The 25,872-nt window shown below is 44.6% G+C and overlaps 1 protein-coding gene across 1 annotated transcript in view; it reads right to left on the bottom strand.

Moving 5' to 3' along the window:
- The window catches only part of Cfap61 (cilia and flagella associated protein 61), a 288,694-nt gene that overhangs the window by 83,275 nt on the left and 179,547 nt on the right, over positions 1 to 25,872 (bottom strand). Inside the window, exons 20-21 of the mRNA XM_052181504.1 lie at positions 24,232 to 24,400; positions 17,141 to 17,315 (exon numbers count right to left, since the gene is read on the bottom strand). Of these exons, the coding sequence (XP_052037464.1) occupies positions 17,141 to 17,315; positions 24,232 to 24,400 (344 nt within the window). The remainder of the gene's footprint in view (positions 1 to 17,140; positions 17,316 to 24,231; positions 24,401 to 25,872) is intronic.

The following is a 25,872-nucleotide window of genomic DNA, read 5'->3' as shown; positions in this document are numbered from 1 at the left end:
TGGTCTTCATGCGGGTCCCCCAACAAATAGAGTGGGGACTTTCCCTGACTCTGTTGCCTACCTGTGGCTCCTGTTACCCTAACTGGGCTGCCTTGTCTGGTCTCAGTGGGAGAGGATATGCCTAGTCCTGCCATAATATGCCAGTGACTTGATATGCCAGGATAAGTTGATACCCAAGGGGGGGCTTCAGTTTCTAAGAGAAGGCTGGGCTGTGTGTGGTAGTGGGGAAAAAAGGGGTTGTGATTAGGATGTAAAGTGAATAAATAAATAGATAAATAGATAAATAGATAAATAAATAAATAAATAAATAAATAAATAAATAAATAAATAAATAAATGTGACGAGAAAAAGAGCCTCCAAAAGTGCCATTTTGTGTTGGCATCTATTGTTGGGCATGGGACCTACCCTTAAGAGTGGTTTCTTTCCTCAGTGAGATTCCCTTGGAGAAAACTAAATTGTCATTTGCAAACGGTCATCAATTGGAGATGGCTTCTGGGTTAGGGGTGGGGCGTGTGCCTACTTTTCCTTTCAGCTCAAGGACCCTATCTGGTATAGTCCTGGGAAGACCCTGTGCATGCTGCCTCTGCCTCTTGTTTGTACCAGTACTGTTGTGTTTAGAAAGATTTGCTTCCTCGGTGTCCTCCATCCCCCTCTGCCTCTCACATTCTTTCCACTTCCTCTTTTGCAGAGTCCCCTGAGCCCTGAAGGGAACATCCCTTTTAGGGCTCAGAGTGTCAAGGTCTCTCACTCCCTGCCTATTGTCTGGCTGTGGGTCTCTGTGTTTGTCCCCGTCTGCCGCAGGAGGAAACTTCTCTGATGATGCTGAGCAAAGGACTGATCTATGAGCACAGCACAGTGGCATTAGGAGTCATTTTACTGCTGTGGTCCTTTGGCATAGCAACAGTATTTGATTTCTTCCTATGTGCTTGGCCTATCTGGTCTCAGGACCTTGACCTCCCAAGCAGCGTCAGGTATAGGTTCCAGCTCATGAAGTGACCTTTAAATCAAATCAGATATTGGCTGGTTACTCCCACAAGCTGTGTGCTACTACTGGACCAGCATGTCTTCTAGGCAGGTAGGTCACCATTGTAGATCAGAAGGGTTATAGCTGGGTTGGTGCTTAGCTTTCTCCTTTGGTAGAAGGCAGAGTACCTTCCATCACCATGAACACTAGTCCGTAGGGTTGAAGACTCTAGGCAGGCCCCGGTTTGACTTCAATGAGTTGTGTAGGTGTTGTCTTCAGTAACAGGGCCTTACTGCCAGTTTCTAAAGAGGAACTAATAGTCTTGGCCATAGCCTTGGTTGTTGGGGGTTCCAATGGCGTCCCCTTGGCCAACAACTCAATTAGATGTAGCCTATCCCCAGTATTAGGAGCTTTATTTGGTGATGAAAGATTTCCAATTGGGGGTCTGTCTCCCTCATTATTTGGCAATTTAATTTAGATTTCATTCAAATATGTGTATATTTTAGGAGGATTCTACTGTGTTGGGCTTCCATATAACCCCTCCTTAGTTTTAGATGTCCTTCAGTGTACTCCCTCCTTTGACCCCCATTTCCTTTCTCCTCTCCATTTGATCCCCACTTTCCAGTCTCCTACCTTGCCCATGACCATCTATAACTATCTATTTTATCTCCCCTTCCTAGGTAGATCCCTGCTAGTTTCTTACTCTCTACTTAACCCTCTGTGGTTATATAGATTGTTGGAGCTTGCTTACCAATGACTTAACAGCTATTATCCACATATAAACAAATACGTACTGTATATGTCCTCCTGGGACTGGGTTACCTCACTCAGGATGATTTTTTTTCTAGTCCCACCCATTTACCTATAAATTTCAAGATTTTATTTTTTAAATAATGTCCTGCTATGTAAATGTATCACATTTTCTTTATCCATCTACCCATTGATGGATTGTTTTCAATTTCTGGATGTTGTGAATAGAACGGCAATAAACATGATTGAGCAAGTGTCTCTGTAGGAGGATATCACTCTTGGGTATACACCCAAGAGTGTATACATCCAAGAGTGATATAGCATGATCTTGAGGTAGATTGACTTCCATCTTCTCAGGGCACTGCCATTCTGATTTGAACTCCCACCAGCAATGGATGAGAGTTCACCTATTCCGTTTTCTCGATAGCATGAGCCTTCATCTGTTTTATTGATCTTGGCAATTCTGGCTGGTGTAAGATGGAATCTCAAAGTAGCTTTGATTAGCATTTCTCTGATGACTAAAGATGGTGAACATTTCTTTAAGTACTTCTCAGCTATTTGAGTTTCCTCTTTTGCGAATTCTTTGTTTACAGCTATATCCCATTTTAAAAAATTGGCTAATTTGTTTTCTTGATGTCCAGTTTTTTTGAGTCTATATATTTTGGATATTATCCTTTTATCAGATGTGGGGGGGCGGTTAAAAATCTTTTTCCATTGTGTTGCCTGCTGCTTTGGAAATCCATGTTTTCATAAAGAAACCAGAAATACACAATAGAAAAACATAGCATCTTCAACAAATGATCCTGGTCAAACTGGATGTCTGTATGCAGAAGAATGTAAATAGATCCATACTTATCACCCCCCACAAAACTCAAGTCCAAGTGAATCAAGGACCTCAACCTAAGACCAGATACACTGAATCTGATACTGATATAAGACTTTCTGAACAGAACACTAATAGCACAGACACTAAAACATAAAAAAGAAAACCTTGAGAAACTGAAAAGCTTCTATACAGCAAAGGACACTAGCAAAACTCTCTTTCAATCCAAAATTTATGAATACCATTATCAATTTAGGAATTATATAAAATCTAAGGATTTTCAGGTGGCCTCTCTGGGGGAGCCCACATCTAGAAAATATTACTCTGTGTCTCTCGTCTACCACAGAATGCCAAGCCAGCAGTGAGGGTGGGTCATCCTCACCAGCCTTGGCCAGGGGCTTCCTTCTGGGCTCTGGGGAGCAGGGTCTTCAGACCAATAGGTTCCTTGGCTGACAGAGCCAACATTTTGTTTAAAGTACTGAAGCCCCCACCTGCTCTGAAACAGCCATCTTAGCTGTCCAGCAAAGCCAAGAGTGGGCCTGCCAGGAGAGCCACGGCATGAACTAAAACTGTCACGTCGTGTCTTCCTACTCTTTCTAAATAGACCTTCCAAGCATGGTCATTTTCAGCTGAAGAAATGCAAGTGCATGTGCCCCACAGACACCACAGTGTGGTGTTTTCTCCTCTCTGCCATGCTAGCTGAGAGCAATTTCACTGTGACCTTTTAGCTAGAAGCCCAGGGAGAAAGCGCAGCTCTGCTATGTGTGTCTGTGGCACTCTCTAACACGCACTCCCCCATGGACTGCAGACAGCTTCAATGGCATTTTCCAACTCAAAGGCAATATATTCTATAAGGTCTATAATTTTTTTTTTTTTAGATAAGTATAGTGAAAGTCTAAGTGCGAACTGTTTTGGCTATTATGTGACAAAATTTTTGAGACATATCAACATATAAGGAGGAAAGACTTATTTTGCTATCCAGAGGCTTTAATTCGGTTCTGTTGTCTTTTGTACTGTGTTGGGGCAGAACATCATAGTAGGGTGAGTGTTTGACAGAGGGAGTCTGTTCAGTTTATGATGGCTGGGAAGAAGAAGAGACAAGAAAAGGATGGGTTCAAGGTTCCCCTTAGAGGGCTTTACTCTAATAAGCTAACTTCCTTCCAAGCGAGGCCACTTCTAAGGCAATGGTTCTCAACCTATTGGTTGTGACCCTATTGGGGGGTCTCATATTAGCTACTTATATATTGATTCACAACAGTAGCAAAATTACAGTTATCAAGTAGCAACAAAATAATCTTATGGTTGGGTCACTACAACATGAGGAACTGTGTTAGAGGGTCACAACATTAGGAAGGTTGAGAACCACCATTCTAAAGGATCATACCACCTCCTAACGGAGCCATAGGCTTGTGGTCAAGCCTTTAGCATCTGGGCTATCTGGGGATATACGGCCCACATTGTAACAGCTTTCTTCAATTTAAACCAGCATTCCCTAGTAGAGAAAGGAGACTTTGGTTTCCTAACAGACAGTTATTGCAACGATGCTGCACAACAAGCCACCCCAAAGTCAGGGCCAATCAGTTTGGTGAGCTGTCAATCATTCACTGATCTGACTCTGCATTGGGGTTGGGTGTGAATTTGCCAAACATGGGTTTTGTCTTCTCTGAATGGGCAACTTGATTCTACTTATGACCAAATGCAAGAGCACAAGTGCTTAAGTACAGCTCAGGCCTCTGCTCACACTCCATCCACAGCATCCCATGGTCCACAGCCACACCTAAAGCCAGCAGGGCAGGGAAGTGCATTCTGATGACACAGGGAGGGGCAGGAGTCAGCCTGGTCACATTAAATGGCTGCCGACATAGTTTCATCTAAGTGTTTATTTAAATATTTTTCATCTGATTATATTTTCTCATTACTCAAAAAATATAGTAGAATCTCATTATAATTTGTTTGAAAGTAAATCAGCATATATATATATATAGTACAGATAGTACATGAGGCACAGCCTTCCATGAAGAGGAGACATACTAATGGCCTGACGTAGCAAAGCCAGTTTGTTAGGCCTTGCCAGTCTGGTCTGTGGCCTTTGAAAGGTCTACTCTGGGGGAGTGAGAGATTTTTCTTTCCATTGTTTTTCTGACACTGGGAGTTCTTCCCCCATCGTTGCTCACTTTTACTTTGTAAAGAAGTTTTATATTTGTTTATCTTGTGACTCCAATGAACCAGGTTCAACGTTGGCACCTTTATCGACTTTAGTGTTGGTTCCTCAGGCATGAGGCTGGGGACTGACCTGACTGGGCAGTGAGGAAATGAAGAAAGGACACACACAGAGACCTATGTACAGAAATGCTGGGATCAGATAGAGTGGGCTGTGCTCAGCCTGATACCGCAGCACCAACTATACAACACTCCTGAACCCCACGCAGAGTATTGCTTCTACACAGCAGAGAAGGAGTCAGTCTCAGTAGTCAGCAGCAGGGAGTAGTGTCAGGTTACAGACATCCTGGAGGAGGAACTGCAGTTGCTAGTTTATGCACACAAGGGTCAATCTTTGATAAACTCTATGGTCATTGGACTAGAAGAGGGCTTTGCCAGTTCCCAAGGGTCTGAGGGATTGGTGTCATTGACAGAGCGACGCCCATGCAATAGCATGAATTCACTCAGGACTCCATCTTCTCTCCACTTTACTCTACAAAGGCTTCCTCAGTCTTCTTGTTGCCACAACAAACTGCTCAAAAGGATCCAAGCTAATGCGGGGAGGGACTCATCCTGCTTCAGCTTCCGTGATTAGGGAGGGAATGAGAGCATTCACAGCGGTGCAGTGCCTGCTGTGGCTTGCTCCTATGTCAGTGAATGAGGACCTGAAGGGGGCGTGGACTGGACTCTGTGCTAGGGTGTAACTCGGGAGGAGTGGGGCCCTTAGTTCCTAAGGGCCGCCTGGTCTTCCATAATAACGGCACTAGCTGGGGAACAGATGTGGGCCACACCAGTCCTCAGGGAGAATTTTATATTCCAACCACATTGTTCTGCTATCAGTTTCCATGGGCGCATGCCCATCTCACGATGCAAAAGGTACTTGGTTCAATTTCAAAGAGTAACCCTCATTTAAAGTGCCAATGCTACTCAGAAGCCCCGCGTCTCTCCTGAGATTTAGGACCAGCTCTTAATTTTGAGCCCCTATAAAATAAAAAAAGAGAGTTGCACAGTTCAGGTACACAGTGCAGCAGAACAGACATTCCGGTTCCAAAAGAGAGAGAATAGGAGGGCAGCGAGGAAAGGCCAGGCCAAGGACCAAAGGACAGCAAAGTAGACACACCAAGCCCCGCCGCTCTCTGTCTGGCCCCCAAGACTGCTGGCATTTCTTGGGTTCCAGTAGGCTTTGGTAGCCCTCGGGCTAACACAGAGCTCTGGCACCTTTGACATACATGCCATCTCTCTTGGGCCATCTCCACCGGAGGGCCACAGCTTTCCTTGGGGAAACGTTCCATGTTCCTGGCATCTGAAACGTAAGCTTCGCGCCACAGTTTTCACCCTGTGATGGCCTGTTGGGGCCTCCCTGCCGGAAATCCATCCCAGACACGCACTGCATGTTCTCAGCACTTTTCTGGAATCTTGGTGCAAACCTCCATTACTCCCCAACCCTTGCCTCCTGGATCTCTGCAAAACCGCCATGTGTGGATGCTTCGGTCCAGCTCTGCTGCCAGCTTGAGAGGTAGCTGACTGCCTGAACCATGGCGGCAGTGGCCAATGCCTGTGTGACTCCAGAATGGACGACTTCCCCTAACTGCTCATTTTTGAGAGGAAATCCCCTCTGTTCTCCCATGCCCTCTCCACTATTTCTTTAAATGCAGATCCTCCCCATCCCCCATAAGTTTTCAGATTTCCTCTTCAGGTCTGGGACACTTGAGCTCTTGCCGTCAAGGCACCATCCCTGCAGCCCCAGCACAGGCTCCACTCAGTAGGCTCTGTGAGGTAGACATAGTCACCAGGTGGGCTGTGGAATGCAATCCGCGCTCACCTGAACAACACTGTGTCCCATTTTAGGTTCCCCATGCACCTCACAAAACCCCACACAATCTTCATTGTATGCAAAGTTGCATGCAACTACAACCAACAGTAAGGGTCAAAAATCACTCTTGCATACAGGCGCCACTGAAAGCAGGGAAGCAAGAAAACCCTTGGTTTTTTGTTTTTGTTTTTGTTTTCTCCCCCACCCCTTTCTAGAGCACAACACAAGTGAGCTGTTTTATTATAGAAGAAAATAACACCCTAACCCTCTAAATAATATACTTTTAAACATAATCAACGTCTGAGGGCTGTGGGCTCCTTGTGCACATCCCACTGAATGATAGGCAGTTTTGCACAGATGCTCCTATTTAGTCCAAAGGTAGAGATCAGCAAGTTGGTAGGTAAATTTCAAGAGGGCCCGAGGCCAGTGGTTGGATCTAGAGAGGGGTTTCCTCTTGCATCCTAATCTTTGAGTTAGTTGCTTGGTGTGATTTATGCTAGTTTTCATATTTGTCTTAAAAAATAAATATGATTTCAACTTAAAAAAAATTAACAGTCTCCCCTCAGTGTTGACCCTTTCCTACTCTGTCTTAAAAGCTTTCAGATTGTAGAGCTTTTTCACATTTTAGATGGGGCTTATCCAATGCACAATTACCACATTGCAAGGGTCAGATCTGTTTTGGGGTTAATGGAGTCAGAATGGAAGAGAACACAAGAGGGACAGAGAGAGGGACAATGAAAACCCAAGATACAGACTGTCCTTAATCCTCAGGTTACACAGGAAGGGAAGAACTCAAAAGCCAGGGAAGGAAAGTGGTGGTTCCAGGTGTATTTCAGCCGAGGAACGGGACAGGGCAGAACATTCTAGGCTCTGGTGTCAGCTACCTACATTTGCCAGGAGACAGGACATGGAAGGGGTCCCCCAGGCACAGAACATACTGGCCCTGCATGGAGGAGGTGAGGAAGACTCAGGCTTTATAAGGTCTAGATGACCATCACTTGTGACAAGACAGTAGTTAAAGGTGAATTTCATCACAGCAATCCCAGGGTTCCGTGCTTTCCAATTCTGTCTCTCTCAAGTCTTCTGGGGAGAGAGCTTTCCAAATGTAATAAAAACATCAGGTACTGCTTTGAAGTTTGTGTGTATGTGCGGGCACACTAGGGTGGGCAGTTTCATGCTAAGGGAACCTGAGCATGGCCTGCTTTCCAGTTCCTTTCACACTTGACCAGACGGGTGGCAGATGAAGGGTGAACTGCCCCACCTTCAAGTGGCTGATTGGAATTCTGGGTGTATTTGTAAGAAGGATCGTGAAATAACACCGTAGAAGTTTACACGGGGTGCTGGTATCCCCAAATCTTCACTAGATTATAGACCTGGGAAGGAAGGCAGGGTCCTGGAGGGCAGCCCCAAAGGTGACCTTGGGGGCAAGAAGGAACAAGAAGATACTCTCCTGCTTGGTGGCAGCTGTCTCTCTAAGGAGCTATGCAAGTAGCTTCTGAGGAGATGAGGAGATGGGGGTGCTTTATACTGACCACCCAGACAGACTACATCTCACTTCAGACTGAAGCGAGTTTCTGGGAAAGGTGCCTTGCCTCTAGTAACTCTCTTTAGGGCAGGAGGACCAGAGATTTATGTTAATGGAGGGAGTCAGTTTTGTCTCCCTGGTTCCTGATTATAGTAACAAGGGTCTGAAAATCCCCTCATATGTAAGGGTAAGACGCTTTGTAAGAAAGGAAAGCTAAGTTAATCTTTCTATTAAGTTCCAGGAACAAAATGCAGTACCCTTTCCCCGCAGCCAGACATTTATCACAAAAAATAATGGAACAACCTTTCTAAGAACTCATTTCAGGAGAGGCCAGGAGATGTCTGTCCTTCTGGCTCAGACTCTGGGAGAAACTGCTCTGTCCCAGCTCAGGAGCTCACTGACCCCCCATCTGTCACCCCAAGAGGTGAAGCAGACTTCTAGGAGAGATTCCGGCTGAGGAAGAAAGGAAGGACACCCTGATCTGGAGTCTGACTGCAAACTGGCAGGCAGCTCAAGAAAAAAAGGAAAATCGGATGTGAGTTGGGCAAGGATCATCGTCTTCCAGGCTATGGAGTCAAGGAAAACCAAGAGCTTCCTGAGCTCCTGCTACTCCCTCCCAAATCCTGGAATGGCTGACACGCACCACAAGTGGCTTTTTTTTTCTTTTTTTCATTTTGGTTGTTCTTTATTTTTTGAGACAAGGTTCTCCTGAATGCTGGGATCACAAGTGTGTACCACCACACCTGATTTCTGTTCAGTTTTATCATAGTAGTAATGTGTATTATTATTGTATTATTGTGTATTATGTGTATTGTATTGTATGTATTCTATGTGCATTATTATATTATTAATGTGTAATAATAATGCTTATTATTATTATTATTATTATTATTTTCTGAAACTCACGGGTACGCGGGTGTCATGGCATGCATGTGGAGGTCAGAGGGCAGCACTGTGGAGTTTGTTCTCTCCTTCCACACTTAGGCTCCCGGCTCAAGCTCATGTCACCAGTTGGCTCCCAGGGCCTGTCACCCTCTGAGCCATCTCTCTGGCCCTATTCTGTCCTAGCTTAACAAAGACTTCTGTTTCCTCCGTCCACTTCAAAAGAGACATATGGTCATTCTATATGACCTCTTCATCCCCAGACAGGCCTGGAAGATAGGTTTATTGTTATCTATACCCCCCCCCCAGAAAGCAGAGTAGGGAGAGGTCAAAGTCACATTGCAGCCAGTGGGTGGGCCCAGAACTCGCAGACGCAGTGAGAATGCTTCCCGCCCAGCAGCCAGAGCCTGTGCAGTGCTCATAAATGGATACATGATCCAGGATTTAAAAACACTCTAATTGGAATCTTATCTGGATGAAATCAAGAACTTATTAGTTAACGAAAGAATTTAAAAAAAAATCAAAGGATACTTTGAAAAAACACTTGTTGACAAAGCCTATCTTGCCTACAAATAGACAATACTCTTTTTGCTTTGTGTAAATCAGAGCATAAGGTTTCTCTGACCCCAGCCTGACCTGCCTCATTTTTCCCTGCCAAACATAAAGGGAAGAATGTATTCGCTGTAACAAAGGTTCTGTCGTCGGTGACTCGTGCACTGGAATTTTAATGTTTGTTCCTCCGACAAACATGCTTTTAATAAGGCAGTAAACTGTATTTAGCTACAGATGAAAATAATTGATCCATTCCAAGCCATTAGGGTGGGTTTGTTGTTTTTGTTTTTTACTTTCACCCTCCCTTTCATTTCCATGGAAAGTACAGAGGTAAGGGCAGATGAATTTCAATTAGTTTCAATTAATGCCATAAACGGCGCTGATGTATCAGTTCCTGGGTTCTATTAGGACACCCCCCCCACCCCCGACTGAACGCTCCTGGTTTTGTCTGTACTTGAGAGCACCATTTGAGCCATGACGTCACTCACTATTCTCCACAACCCCGAGCAGTGCCCAGAGCTGGGGTAATTGACATCTGTAACTCTAGAGGAGAGAAAATGGAGTCTCAGCTGCTTCCATCACAGCCATTGGGCTCTCCTTTGGGAGCAGGGGACCGTGGTGTCAAACAGCAGCTGGGAGAGTGCCGTACTCTGAAGTGACATCTGCGTGTGTACAATGGGCAGTCTACTCCTCCCTGCGACAGTCATTGTTCCTGCCATCCATTATCCACCACCACCCTTCCAGAACAATCGCTCTGTGAAACAGGAAAGCCAAGCCTGGCTTTTCCTAGGAATTAGGAAGTGGACCCGAGAGAGATGGAAAAGCCTCCCTACCACAGCCAGTAGCTATAAGGAGTGATGCAATATTGTGGTGTGTGTGTGTGTGTGTGTGTGTGTGTGTGTGTGTGTGTGTGAGTGTGTGTGTGTGTGAGTGTGATTGTGTGTGTGAGTGTGTGAGTGTGTGTGTGAGTGTGTGAGTGTGTGTGTGTGAGTGTGTGTGAGTGTGTGTGAGTGTGTGTGTGTGTATGTGTGTGTGTGTTATGAATGCAGGCATGTGCATGGCATCCACACAGTGCATGTGTGGATACCAGTGGACACTTTCAGAATTTGCTTTAATTTTTCCACTGTGGGATCTGGGAACTAAACTTAGGCTTTCAGTCTTGCACAGCAAGAGTTTTTATCTGCTGGGCTCTCTTCCCAAGCCATAAACAAAGTCCGGCTCTTTAAAAGCTCAGGCTGGCCTCAAGCTCTTGGCAAGCCTCCTGCCTCAGGTTCTGTTTCTCAGATTCTTCGGAGATGGGCCCTATCTTTGGTTACTGACCCCTGCCTCTATCACCAGCCACCTGAATACAATGGGAATTAGTTGAGATAAAGCTATTACAAAGAATACCCACATTCCTCCATATGAAGAGGAAACAGACTAACGGTCCAGCTCAGCAACAGGACATCTTTCTTCCCAACTCTGGCCTCAAATTCCACTGATCCTACAACTAACTTGAAAATAAACTGGAAGTAGTCGTGCTCACTGGACCACCAACAGTAAAGATGACTATTTCTGGCTATCTCTTGCACCTATGACTGCATCACCCCCTTTGACTGTTACCATACTTGGTAGCCTGATTTTTCAGGTTAATTTCTCTCTGCTGACATGCAAATACAGATCACAAGATCACCTCCATTACTGCCCCTTGACCATCACCCTTCACTGGATTCTTATTTCCCAGGAAGTAACCAGTTAAACTTGACCTTGGGTAGACACCAGTGTCCACAAGGTCCTTCTTCTACTTGATACTTAGCTTTTATCTTCTATCCTTAACAAGCTGATTGCCCAGACCAAGTATTAGTTCACTGTCTTTTCCATCCCCAACATAATATTTTTATTAATTATTTGGGAATTTCATTCAATGCACCCTGATCACACTTTCTATTCTTCCCAGGTCCACCCTCTGACCCTTATGCTCCCCTTTCCCAGAAAACCCCACCAAGTCCAGTTTGTGTTGTCTATATACTCATTGGAATATGGTCAAACTCCCAGGGGCCAGACCCTTAAAGAAAAATGAGTCCTTCATCAACTCCAATCCCTATCAGAAGCCATCAGTTGTGAAGAGCTACACTTTAGCAACTTTATCACATTTTTAAAAGACCCTTTTCAATAGCTTCCTGTATGGACTGTTTCTTTGGGGGAGGAGCTGGGGAATGAGGTTGTCACAGAAGCCTTCAGTGTCACTCACTCTCAGTTATGAAAACTGCAATAGACATTTCCTTGCCCACAGCAGCCAGGAGCAGCATATGTCACGGATATCATCCTGGTCTCCACCAACAGCACAGATCGTGGGCATCAACATGCCCTCTGTTGGCAACATGAATCACGGGCACCAGCATGGCCTCCAGCAGCATCTAGTATTTTGAGAAGAGTTAATCCAGGAAATCAACCCGTCCTTCATCTTAGATACCTTCTTGTTGATCACCGTCAGGGTGATCATGTTGATCATGTGTTTAGGCAGTGCGTTCAGGGGTAGGACCTGTGTAAGCACTAGGCTTCTATATATCCCTCTGCCTTAGGCACTGGATGCCCTGCTGATACCCTTAGAACAATCATTGTGCTGGCAAACCATACGTAGTGCCTGGTCCACTGTCTTTGGAGACAATGAAATCTTCCCACCTCCCCAATCCAGAATAAACAAATACACAGATGGTTTATTCTGCCCTTGTTAAAGAGGAGCTCAACTCCCTAATGATATCCCAGGCTCTCATGAAGGCCACAGTGCTTCTACAGAAGCACACACACACACAAGTGTGTATGCATGCATTTCCATCTTTCATGGGAAGACTGATACCCTTGAGGTCTCTGTTACCAGTATACTCAGCATGATCTGAAATACATATGCTAGGGACTTCTTCAGGTCTCAGTATCTCCACCAACATGTCCATTCTGAGGCCAGTACTGGATGGCAGAAAACATACACAGTGCCATATACTATATCTCTCCAAAAATACAGACCTGCGATAAACATTTGCACACTCACTTAAAGGAAGCATCCTATGGCTTTTCTTTGCACAAAACTGAACTGTCAGCATCATTATTCTTGTATTTTGTGGCCATTAAATAAAACACTTAGAGACAAGCATTGCTGTATTGTAACAGTAGCTCTGATAACCAGGAAGGCAACTAAGAGACTAATGGCTATGTAGTATATACATTTTGGATACACTAGACAGAAGAATGACTCCTGTCCTGGATGGGACTATGTAAAAATTCATTATACTCCTGAGAACAGTGTCCAATTTAAAACTGAAGAAATGCCAATTAGTATTTTCATACCCTTTAAAGGTTTCCAGTTAATATTTTCAGTTGGTTAGTGGTAACTGAAACCTTGGGAAGGGGACCCACATAGGGAGTGCTGCCTTAACACTTAGAATTCTCTTTGTGGCTGGCTCACTGTACTAAGGAACAACTCATTTGGCTCATTAAATCCTTCCAACAACCCATGTGAGGAAACTATTATCCAGAGTTTAACATACAAAGGGGTTCAATGACTTGCTCAGGAAGGTGGTGGGCCTCCAAACTGAACCACGAAGCCCTAAGCTTGGGGTGAGTTAGCCTGACAAAAATGTTATTCAGTGTGAGGAATTTTCCTCAGCCTACTCAGCCAATGTACATCCTTGCAAGAAAAGCAAAGGTTTAAAAAAAAAAGAAAGAAAGAAAAAAAGAAAAAAAAGAAAAGATTTTTTTTTTTGAGTGTCATTAATCTAAGCCAAGGGTTTGCCTGTCTTCATCACAATTTATAGGAGAGTCTGAGAGTAAGAAGGTTTGCTATGACTCTGTTGGTGCATACCTATGATCCCAGAACTCAGGAAGCTGAGGCAGAAGGATCAACAGTTCATTGCCAGTCTGTGATACACAGCAAGACCCCGTTTCAAAATCCCAAATAAAAACATGAACTATCTTCATTTGTGGATTTGTAGTCACTAAAACCTTATTTGGACACTCGCTGCATACTAGACTTGGTTTGAGGACAAGTGATATTGAAATAAAACACACACACACACATATATGTGAGTGTCAAAGATGTGGCTTGGAGTTTCAGCAAATTATGGCTTTTAGATGTCTCTATGATACTGTTGCTATAACAACTAGTTTCCTTCCAAAGTGCAGGTCTAGCAAGACCACAAGGGCATTTGACAGTATCAGAGGGGACTTGAAAGTCCACTGGTAAAGATAGGGTCCCATCATGGAGAAGGGAAGTAGATATGAGGCCCCATTCCAAACCTAGAAGCCATGTCAGACACAGACACACAGACACACAGACACACAGACACACACACACACACACACACACACACACACACACACACAGTTCTTTCTTACAGAATCTCTCTGGGTACACAAACCACACTCAAGGGCAGGTTCCATGCCCACTAGTAGATGGCCAACACAAGTGAACAAAGAACTGCATGGTCTTTTGGACATTTTTTTATTTCATAATGCTTTATTTGGGCTTTCTTTTTTAACCTATTTTTTCTTATATGTATGGTTTCTGATGTTGTGTTTTTATAGTTTGTGTATATGTGCTTATAGTGACTTTTTATTTTTTTTATCCTGTTTGTTGATTTTGTTTTATTCCAGCTTGTTTGTTTGCCTATTAGTTTTCCAGGGAGAGGGAGAAAGAAAGTATGGGGTTGGATGGGGAGGAAGGGGGGGATCTGAGAGGAGATGAGTCAGGGGAAACTGTGATCAGGATAGATTATATGAAACAATTATTTTTAATAAAGAAAAGAAAGAAGAAAGTCCAGGGATGAGACTCACAAGAGCTCAGTGAGGAGATATGAGGTCATCCAGGTGACCTGCAGGATGGAGTGTGAGTGCTTTTCCTGAGGGTCTCCCCTCGATGCTGAACACACCGTCAGTTGCTGCCAAGACTAAGATTTGTCAGGGGGCTCTCAGGGAGCCCTTTCTTCAAGCTGCCTTGCTCTATGCTGCCAAGTGAGCTTGGTCTGTTGTTGGCTCTTAGCTCCCACATACAGATATGCTTTCTGTCACCAATGGGGTGACTATCCCAGGCACACCTGTCCTGGGACTCAGACTGTGCTCCAGTGATTCTGCATTGTCCAGTGGGAGCAGGGAGGGGTCTGGAGGAGTGTGAGGTACTGGAGGAAGGGACAGAAAAATAAGTTCAAGACCACGGTCTGAGTGGGACTAATTAAAATCATGCCTGAATATGACTTAAATTATGGAAAAGCTACACAGAGTTTCCTTAAGGCGGGAGGTAATGCTTTCCTTCTTACGGTTTCACACATGAGAAGTCATTTGAAAAGGACACGAGACAAAGCTAATTCAACTGGGCTGGACTGGGTTCCCCAGACACTCTCCAAGCCTGGCCTCTATGCTAAGAAGGCCTACCTGGGTGAGCTGAGGAAAACAGCCTGTATTTAAGACACAGAACTAGTTTGCACACATTCCTTCTCCTGGCCCTCGAATGGACAAGAACAGGCCTTCAGAGTGGCTTCACAATATAGTAGCAGGCAATCCCACGTCTCAAAACAAAACAAAACAAAACAAAACAAAACAACAACAACAACAAAAAAAAAAAAAAAAAAAAAACCAAACCAGCCTCCCCACACACACCAAAGACAAAAAAAACAAAACCCAAACAAACCCCAAACAAACCCAATAGTGCTCGCTCCTTGTTAGGGGCATCGCAGAGACCCACCGTTTCTGACAGCCAGTCATGTTCTCAGAAGCGTAGGTTCTCACCGAAACAATAAGAAGACACTGGCGGGAGATTGCAGTGCTTCCTGCTTGCCTGCTATGGAGTTCAATGTAAGGAGCTCGCACTGCTGCTCTCAAAGGCTCATTTCTTCGTCAAGATGTTCCATTGTCCTAGCACCCGCAAATTCTCAGCAGCACCCCAAATATTCAACATTCAAGGTTAAAAACCTGCCCCCATCAGGACTGTTACATCCTAGGGCACACGATGCCCTTTGGCTTTTCTGCTTTCAGTGAGTTTACGTTCTTCTTTGAGTCTGATAATTTGATATAATTTGCCTCAAGTTATACGGATTAAAGAGGGTTCAGTGAACATGGCTCATTACCTGGTATTGTAAAGGTTTTCTGGCACCCAGCCACGCCCAGGCATTTTGGTGGCTGCTCTCTGATTGAAGCCTCAGGGATGAATATCTTCAGTAAAGACTGCATGCCCTGCAAAGACTAAAGTATTGGCTTCCTAGTGCTTTGCAATGACCCTGCACTAACTCTCCTGGATTAGAGAGTCCCTTGTAAATCTCAAAGCCTACACGGGCCAATATAGAGATTATTAGATGTATGGTGGTTATTTTAAAACACGAGTAAGATGGTGAAGTGGGTTTAAACATAAGAAAACAGAAATTGGGAAATACTTTATGACAATTTTACATCTGCCTTCTGGACAGAAATGTACATACCACTTCGGCCAAGGGTTCCAGACCCACTTGGGTTTATGATGACTCACGTCCAACCCTTAGGTTACCTTTATTCCAAGCTCCCTGAAAATATGGCTAGAGCTATATTGTGATACTAGTATTCTCCTGAGTCTAAAAACCTGACAGGGAAAGCCTATCAAAGTAAATTACAGGCCATCCTCATTCATAAATTTGGAGATAAACAGTCCACATCATAGTAGCAAACAAAATGTAGCAATGACATGAAGCCATTTGATACCCACTAACTTCTTGTCGCGAATACACTAACTTTGGAAGTTTTGGAAGACCTAAGATCAAAAGAATCTGCATTTAATTCTACAAAAATCAACTGTATTCATGAGTGGAGTAATGCTTAACCCGTGAAGATATTAAATTTGGCGATTTGATGCTTCCTTTCTAGGCACCGAGGGGCCTTTCAGCCCTTTGCCTGAAGGTGAGAGTGAGAACCTCAGCTCTCCCCGTGGGACTGGACCTGGCCTTGGGGAAGGCTGCATGCAAGATCACCTCTGTTTCCCGGATTCCAGGTTCCAACCAAAGACCCATGGGAAGCCAGGCTCAGTTCTGGTTGTTTCTTGAGTCAAAAATTTCAATGAAATCCAAACAAGGGTAAGGAAGATGCTTGGCCAGTGCTTTTGAGAGGCACAGGCATTTGTGAAAATGTTTTCCTTTCACAGCTGGATTTGAAAAGTGGTCTGCAGCTCAAACGTGTCTGTTTGTGGGGAGGACGGAGCAGGCAATGGCAAGAAAGAACAATGGATCCGAAAAGAAGAAAAAGGTCCTTCCGACGCCCGCCTTTCTTCCTCCTCCTGGGTCTTTTCAGCTTCACAAAGGGAGACATATTTTCCATATAATTGCTAAACATGTTTGCTTATTAAATTATTCTTTAATTAGTTAATGATTTTAGCCATGCTTTGCTCTTCGGATATTCATTTTGTGTAATAAAATAATTATAGATAATTAAACTATCTCAAGCCTTTTTCTTTCCCCCAGAAAACATTCTGGGTATCCAAAAATGACAACAAGTTGTAAATTAATCTGGAAAACAAAGCATGACAGATGAATGATTTGGTTGGAATTAATTAGGCACTAATTATATACTGGAACTAGATGAAGAATGAGTCTCATTATAAAAATAAAACGCTGTTCTGAAAGGCTGCCGTTACAGTAACTTTACCTTCCGTGAAGATGGAGTTGCTTCTCAGCCAAAAGAGCGTCCTAACGCAGTCTTCCTCGTCGTTGAGAATGAAAAGGTTGGAAGGGATAGTCCCAGTGTACCGCTGCTTGCTGAGCTCCATAACCTCTCTGTTCGTCAGGTGTTGCTCAATACCAGCCCCTGTGGGGCATGGAACCTGAGGCGTATTACAGAGATATGAATCAGTGGTGATAGGGCTAGAAGAAAAGAAAGTATTCACAGTGACATTCCATACTATGGTGTGGCCTTTTCTCTCCCCAGATACAGTTAATTATGTTTTAATAAAGAAAATGTAATAAAATTTAATACACAAACAGACAGAATGATCACTTTTAGGCAACTCTCCAACTGAATTGCTTGAGTTACCTAATGCTATGTAATCAATTATTCTAAAATTCAGTGGCAGAAACCAGCCACTTACAACATTTTGATCCATACTCTTTTTGTAGATCAGTGATCCAGACAGGCCAAGTCAAGGGGCAGCTTCTCTCTGTGCTACATTGGCCTTGCCTGGGGAGACCCAAAGGCTAATGGTGACTTGTGGCTCTGTGGTGGAATCATCTGGGCATAAATATCAGTTCTCTCTCTTTCCTCCAAAGAAAATACCAAGTATCTCAAGCTAACGTGTTGCCATTAACTGTCCAAAGGCCACTGCTCCCCGTGGTCTGGAATACTGACTTATGACCTGGGCATCTCACACATTAGGAGCTGGATCTTCAGGGAAAAGGTCCTGAAAAGGGAACTTCACACTCTTCTCTAGCTTAGTCCTGGGACTCCAGAAGTGTCCTTCACACAAGATTTTGTTCTTCATGGGGAGAGGGGGTAGCTATAGTAGCCTGCCCAAGATTAGGGGATCAAATGCCTGTGAGATTTGAGTGCTTTGGAGATGGCAGGTAAGTACATTTAAAGCTATCTTCTTCAGCTGATGGAGTCCAAGTGTACAGATGGACCAGGCAGAAAATGGAAGACTGGCATTTACCTATAAAAGGCTTAAAGCTATGGTTCACTTTATCAGGAGAGAAACTTGTCTGTTTCATTGTCCCCCTCCCTTTCCCTCTCCCCCTCCCCCTCCCTTGCCTTCTGTGCCCCCTTTCTCATACAGAGCTTTCCTCTATACAACTTATGCTCTCTTGCTGTAGACACAGCATGAATGGAATCAACAATTTTCCTCTGCAGTAAGAAACTGACAACAAGATCACAAGAAATGATGATGACCAACACTGGTTCTTCCTGTTGAGGACACTTTGGCCACCAGAAGTCTTGTGCCTTAGCCAAAAGGTTCAGCCATGCCTCAGCCTCCTGGGAGCCAATGCCAGGAAAGAACACAGGCTCAGGATGGCCAGATCTGATTTCTCAAGAAATGTCAAAGCCTTGGGTTTGCATGTAGGCTCTTGACTTTTTAGTTTTGATTCAAATTAAAGCCAGACAAACACTGTTGTTAATGCCAAATAAAATGGCACAGTTGCTTGAGGTTGCCCAGTAGGCCACGTCTCTTGCCCTTCACTCGGCTGCCAGGTAGAAATTGTGTGGACAAAGCAGCAGCCCAGGGAACTGAGAAAGGCCAGTTGAGCCTTTGGTGGAAGATAGGTAGGTGCAGATTGTGTGGCAGATTCACAGTGGAAGACCAAAACTGTGAGTCAGGAAGAGTTCTACAATGACATGAGCACAGAAGTCTGCTTGCAGTACAAGGCTTCAGATGAGTCATGTACTTATCTCCCCATCAGACTTGACTATAGCCATCTTATAAAACGGGGATGATGGCATGCCACCAACCTTACAGCTAACTGTGAAGACTGAATCAGCTACTTTGATTGTCTTATGAAGAATACTCAATATCCTGAAGGGATTGTTATCTCGCTGATGAGGACGCCCAGGGCAGTCACACTCATCTCCCCCGCATGAACACTCATTCTGGGAGCAGACTTTCAGACGATGAGAAACTACTACATTGTCTATCTTTCTGGGCAGATGTCCTAATTCAGGGCCATGATGTATACCTTCTCTCCAGCACAACCCTAAAAGGGTCCGAGGACTGTCTGGCCATCTTGTCAATCCTAGGTCTTCATTCCTACAGCTTAAGCATCACAGTGACTCCAAGCCTCTGAAGGGGCTCCGTTTGTTCTTTCTCCTTCTAAGTATGATTCTAGGAAATGAATAGAATCACCAGGACTTTCTGTTTCTGTGGCATGTCATTTGATAAAAATCATGTTCAGCAGGGAAGGAGATTGAAGCTGCTGTCTACACGGGTATCAGGGATTTTACCCTTTGTTCTTGTTAATACCTTTGGTTCTCCAGTTTTCCTGTATTCGGCATTTCTAGTGCTGCTTTGTGGGTTTGCTCCAATTGTCTGTTGCTGTGTATTTTTCCTTCAAAATATTTTAATATTTTATTTTTTATATTTGTTAGCATGTGTGTGTGTGTGTGTGTGTGTGTTTATAGGGTGTGTGTGCAAGTGAGTTCTGGTGCCTGTGGAGGCCAGAGACCTTGATTCCCTGGAGTAAGAGTTACAGGCACTTGTGAGCCACTCAACACAGGTGCTTGGAATCCAACTCAGGTTCCCTCAAAGAGCAGGACTTCCCGTTTAACCACTGAGCCATCTCTCAAGCTCTTGATATTTCTTTACATTTATCTATTTTCCAGGGAGGGGGCATACCTGCCATGGTGCACACATGGAGATCAGAGGGCAACTCATAGGAGTCAGATCTCCACTTAGATCACATGAATCCCAGGGCCCAGACTCAGGCTGTAGTCTTGGCTGCAAGTACCGGCGGTATTGTATCCACTGAGCATCATCTCACTGGCCCCTCGCTGGGTGCCTTTAACTATCGTTTAAAAATGATTTATTTTCATTTTATCTAAGTGTAAGCATGTTTCTCTGTGTGAGTGTATGCCACACGAGTATTGATACCACTGAAGGCCAGAAGACAGCACTGGATCTCCTGGAGCTGGTGGTGATCTAAGAACTGGGAACTGAACTCAGGTCCTCTGTGAGAGCAGCATGTGCACTTAATCACTGAGCCATCTCCCCAGCCCTTTAACTGCCTTTTTATTAAAAAAAAAAAAAAAAAGAAGGGTGGGGGTGCAGGGAATCATCTTGATGGGATGCTGTTCTCCTGCTTCCATAGTTTGGTGTAAGCATGGCTTTGGTCTCTCACGACAGTCTCTCCTATAATTTGAACAACCCTGTGTTGTTCTGGTTCATACTTTTGCTTCTAATGACTGCATTCTTTGCTTTTGCTCACCTTTTCCCTTGCCTGGGGTTTGGCGGGTGAACTTCTCTGTGCTGCTCCTCAGCACTCTGTGACTCAGTTCCTCCCAACAGAAAGCCTTTGCCGCCGAGACGCCCCCCTTTGGGCCTCGTTGGTTGTAGACAACGCCTCCTCCTCCTCCTCCTCCTCAACCACCCTTCTTTCCGGTGCCGTCAATTTCCTGATCTTTATTACATTAGCCTAAATTGAGGACTATTAGCTTTCTGTTTAGTAGGTATGCGTAAATTTTATGAAAATCATGTTTATATTACTGTTTGAAATCATTCACGGAGCTGCCATCTGTGTCCTCTAATGACTGTAAAATTCTGAATTCCCTGTTCATTATTTCAAGTACAAATTACAGCAGGAAAAAAAAAAGCACAGGAGATCATTTTCCTCGGGTCTCATGTATAAAGAATGGCTGTTGCCTGCCTTCTGAGACTGAGGTGGATGCGTAGACTGAGGAGGACACACAGCTCACATCTTTAGGGTTCTGTGTCATGAGTTGGTCCTGCTTTCTTTTCTCACTGAGTGTCAGACAGGAGATTGTTTACGCCTCTGGTATTTTTTTTTTTTACTTTTATGGGGAGCATTTGACAATCTGTTATTTTTCTTCTGAAAAAAATGTTCACTGCCCACCCCACCCCCAGTATTCTGAAACAATGAGAAATGTCTCACTCTTTGACATTTGCCAGAATTGTAACTGAGAAAAAAAAAAAAAACTTTGGTTTTTTTGCTTGGAATCAACTGAGGGGACAATTCCTCTCTGGGCTACGACGGAGTAGATTCTTGCCAGGAGCCTGCCCAGAGATGAAGCGCAGAGACGCCAGCTCTTAGACAACAGGAGACCGCTTTCCCTTCCTGTGTCCTCACTGGACTCCATGTCTGACACAGAGGTGCCTTTCTGGGAGGGACAGCAGTGTGTGTATTCCTCATTCCCAATCTGGCTGTAGCCAACTCGTAGCCTTCAGCCACAATTTTTGCTTACCCGGCCTGGAAGACCTGTACCTTTTTATGTAGACACTGAGCTTCCGCACCACACCCAGGCTCTCTGTGGCTTTGTCTCTCACTTGGTTGTTGGTGACTGATCCGCCTATTGACTTCTAGTGGTCACCATCCCTTCAGCAACCTGTGCCCCCAGGTTGTTTGGTTGGTTGGTTTTGGTTTTCTTCCTGGTCAGTGCTAAACTCATTTGACTTGGACTTGACAGGCTTTATCCTTTCTCTTTCAGAGAGGTTGCCAAAATCTTGGCATGGGAAGGCATCTTCCCACTTCTCTGTAACAGTCCATGTCTCAACGTGGCTCTGTGATTGCACTAGGAAGCAAGCTGGGAGCTGGGAGCAGTGTTCAAAGCTGGCACGTGTTCACCAATAAATATGACCACAATGGGCTGCAGAGACGGCTTAGCTGCTAAGAGCACTTGCTTGTCCCATAGAGGACCCAAGTTGGTTCCCAGCACTCACCGTTCTGAACTCACATTGTGTAGCTCACATGATGCCTGTTACTTCAGCACCTGAGGATCTCATGCCCTCTTCTGACCTCAGAAGACACTTGCATAGAGGCGGGGCATGCACATACACAGAGATATACACATGCATAAAAATAAAAATATTTAAATATTGATGGAAGGGGTAGAATACAGAGTTAAAGGTTGTTAAAAGTGAGCTCACGTCCAAAGAGGAGAAATCACAGGTAGGGTATGATGTTGACAAAGCAAGGTCAAAAGTTCCATAAATGCACTCTTTGGAACTCGAGGGTCACTGCTGACAGAGTAGAAATGTTTCCAACTGGGTACCTCAGAGAAGGGGGTTTTGGAGATAAGCGTAGGCTGTGTGAGAAACTAGCCTTCCTCATTCTCTGTTCTGCAACACGGCTTAAAGCTTTTACTTTGTGGCCAGGTTCTCTGAACAAAAACTTGGTGTGTATTTGGATATTGGAAACACTGTAGAATGTTGTAGAATGAGGCCTGCTGACCAGAGGCTAAGGGTTGTAATTATATTTTATGAAATGTCATCTTCTTGCTGTGGGTTTAAACTGTCATCATTTTAATGTGGCTTACAAATGTGGGACAGAACCATGGGAGAGTTGGAGTCCGCGACACAGGAAAAGACATAAGAGCTAGAAGGTCCCCAGTGGATCCAGCTGCCCTTTCCCCATCACTCTATGTACCTTTGATTTTTATGTCCTTCTGGAAAAATTAAATTGGAACTCCCCTTTATCACTTCTTCATTTCATTTTTCCTGTTGTAAAAAGGGCAAGAGCTTAATGTGCGGCAGACTAAAGCTGCAGGGGCAGCTGGGCACACATGGGCAGATGCCCGAGTCTCTGGACAGCTGGCTGAGTCCTGCGCTCCATTTCCAAAGTGTGAGGCTGCGGGCAGCGGCTGCAACCAGTGGGCAGGTGAGGGGGGACAGGCTAACAGCCACACTGCATTTCTTTCCCATTTAGTGAAAAGCAGAAGGAATACTTAAATAGGAAGAGGTGTCTCTCTAGCTCTCTTTATTTTTTTAACCAGAAAGACGGTTTTTCCCTACCCTCTGAGAATAAGGCTTCTTCTTTAAAACATAAAAGCTATTTTTTTTTTAAGAGATCGATCCGAGCCACTGAAAGAGCAGTCCATTCACAGAAGCACTGGCCTCCCAGGGGGCCTTGCTAGACACTCTTTATCTCAGGGTACCCTACCCATGAAGCTCCCTGCTCAGAGCTTCCGTCTTAAAGGGATGCTTAGGGGTTAGTGCGTAAACAAACAATGTGTGCAGTGTCTGCCATTGCAAGGTGCATATAATGTCTTGCATTAATGTCAAGAAAGTTGAAGTGGATCGTCACCTCAGCTTTGACTCACGTGGGGCACATAGTGAGGATACTGGTGGCCAGCCTCACCTAGAGTAATTAAAGCAATTCCTGGGGACACAGAGGTAAATATGTTTTGGAAGCACCCCAGGAAGTCTCAAAGTGCAGCCAAAGATGAGATTATCCATTCAGTGAATCCTGGGCTACCCCGTTCATGCAGACCATGGGCAGACTGAGGACCTGAGGAGCTCTGTGCTGATGCATCCTCCTCCCTGCCTTGGGGACACAAAGGAACCACACACACTCTGTTGTCAAATCCACGATGCTGGTGAGACAGTTTCAGACGCCCTCCTTGAGTTATAAAGTAAACTGATTTATGGGAAAGATGCCTGACTGTTGTGCACCCCGCAAAAGGACCCTGCACAGGCTAGTGTGGGAGCCCCAAGATCTGCCATTCTCGTGCTGGGAGCAGCTTCGGTTCTATCCGGCAACTCGAGCAGAAAGCGTGGTCACTGGGAAACTAGTCAATCTGATTTCCTAGTTTTATAACTGAGAGACAAAATAAAATAAGGGCCGACAGAAGGTGCACATGTTTGAAATACTTTTGCGTGAGCACGCTGCCCCAGCCAAATGCTAGCCTCTTGTGGCATAAATTAATTTAGCACAAATGCATGTCTGGTTGGGTCTGGAGTCTGCTATGATGATCCATCCATAAGTGTTAGACTTTGGGACAACAGCTTCAGTAATGACATTTCTCCAACTCGCTGTGATTTCTCTCTCTCTCTCTCCCTCTCTCTCTCTCTTTTTTTTAAGTCTTCAACAGAATGTTTTTTCTTGGAATGGCTTTCTTGGGGGGGTTTGCAGACACGATTCTGGTCATGTGTACAGGCCTTGAAGAGCACTTTCATGAGGAGAGTGGCAGCTGGGCAGGAAGACAAGACACTCTTTACTCAGACAGCCTGCACCCCAGTGGGCATACTGCTGTGGAGATCTCTGCATGTGCCAGCAGCGCCCTGGGTGTGTGTCTAGCCTTACCTGGTACTGCTGCCCAGTACAGAGAATGAGGTGGTCGTAGAACACAATCTCATTCCTGGAAACCACAACCTGCTTGGCTGCTCGGTCTATGGCTGTCATTCGACCAACCACAACGTTAACCCAGGAGCACAGTGACATCAGTGCATAATCTTTATCATTAAAACAGTGGCTGCGGAGAGAGAAGCTCTATCAGTGACATTTGAGCAGCTGACATAGGGCATTAATTAGACATCTGGCGAGCTGGTTCAAGTCCCCTAGTGAGCTGGGTCTCTGCTCTTGCTGTGCGTTTACCAGGACCAAGACTAAGAGATTTCCACCCCTTATGAAACAGTCACAAATTGACATCCTCCTATTAAAGCTAAATTGTTCCACCTGTCTTAGGCTGGTCCACAAGGGAAGGGTGTGTGACTGTGTATGCGGGATCACTTACATTTCCTTCTGTCCCTATTTCATGATGGTTGAAATCTACTTTAACTGTTAAACTGTCCTACTGGTCACAGATGGCTCAGTGGTTGAGAACACTGGCTGATCTTCCAGAGGATCCAGGTTCAATCCCCAGCACCCACAGATTCCAAAGGAGTATATATGAAGGAATCTAACACCATGGGGAACCCCCCCCCCCACAAAGAGAGGTGTCGGAGTCCTAAAATATGGGAGACCCCTTCCTACTTGCCGCAGGAACTTTACGTAAAGGACTCATTTCTTGTGCCCAAGTAACAAAACCCATTTTCAGAAAATGTCACATAGGGAGGTAAGTTCAAGGCATGTGCAATGCCTGGAGATTTGGGAGCCCAGTATGTGGGACAGAGGTGATCTATGGGAGGCCAGTACTTCCCTATCATCCTGGGTAGCTGTGAGCTCTGGCGTTATGGATGCTGGCAACTGAATGGGCTTTCTTCTTTTCTGGTATTGTTTTGATTGAACATTCTATTGTAGTGACAGCTGAAGCAGGATCCTTGTGGTTTGAGTTTATTTAGAGAGGTGGGGTTTGTTTTTTTAGGGGTTCTACAGACATTTCTCAAAGGTTTCACCTTCTATAAGTGACATTTTCATGATCCTGGCTTGAGGGTTGAGAATCTGTATTGACAGGACAACAGGTAATCCATTTAAATGTGGGCTGTCTCATCTTTTCTGTGCCAAGGTCTGTACCTTTCTTCTTTTGCCAATAAGCCCGGACCCCAGGGACGCTTTATCCAGTTCCTCACCTTCCAGTGTAGGATAATGAGCCCATCCCATGCGTTCTGTGAGAATGTAGGAGACACTGTTTTGTCGAGCAGGATGCGTATGTGAAGGCTCTTATTCTAAATACTATTAATGATACATAATCCTGTTTACTCTCTTTGGAGGCAAACAGGATACTGAAGTGGTAATGGGAGGACATTTTTTCTTTTTGATCCACGCATGAGTCTGGTCTTACTACACAAAGAGCATTCTCATAATGGATGCACATTAGACCCCGTTACGGGGCCTGTGAAAAGAGACGGGAGCGCTGGGCTTTGTGCTTCTCCATGAAACAACACTTAAAAACAAGAAAATTTCTTCTTAATAAAAAGGAAAATAAGGGGCTGGCCTGTCACAAGAAAATAATGGGTAGTGAGATGAAATTCTCTTTTTTAAAAAAAAAGCCATTGATAGCTTTAC

Source organism: Apodemus sylvaticus, chromosome 5 (assembly GCF_947179515.1).
Source record: "Apodemus sylvaticus chromosome 5, mApoSyl1.1, whole genome shotgun sequence".
NCBI lineage: Eukaryota > Metazoa > Chordata > Mammalia > Rodentia > Muridae > Apodemus > Apodemus sylvaticus.
The sequence above is the reverse complement of the archived record's forward strand: the minus strand, read 5'-3'. Positions and strand labels throughout refer to the sequence as shown.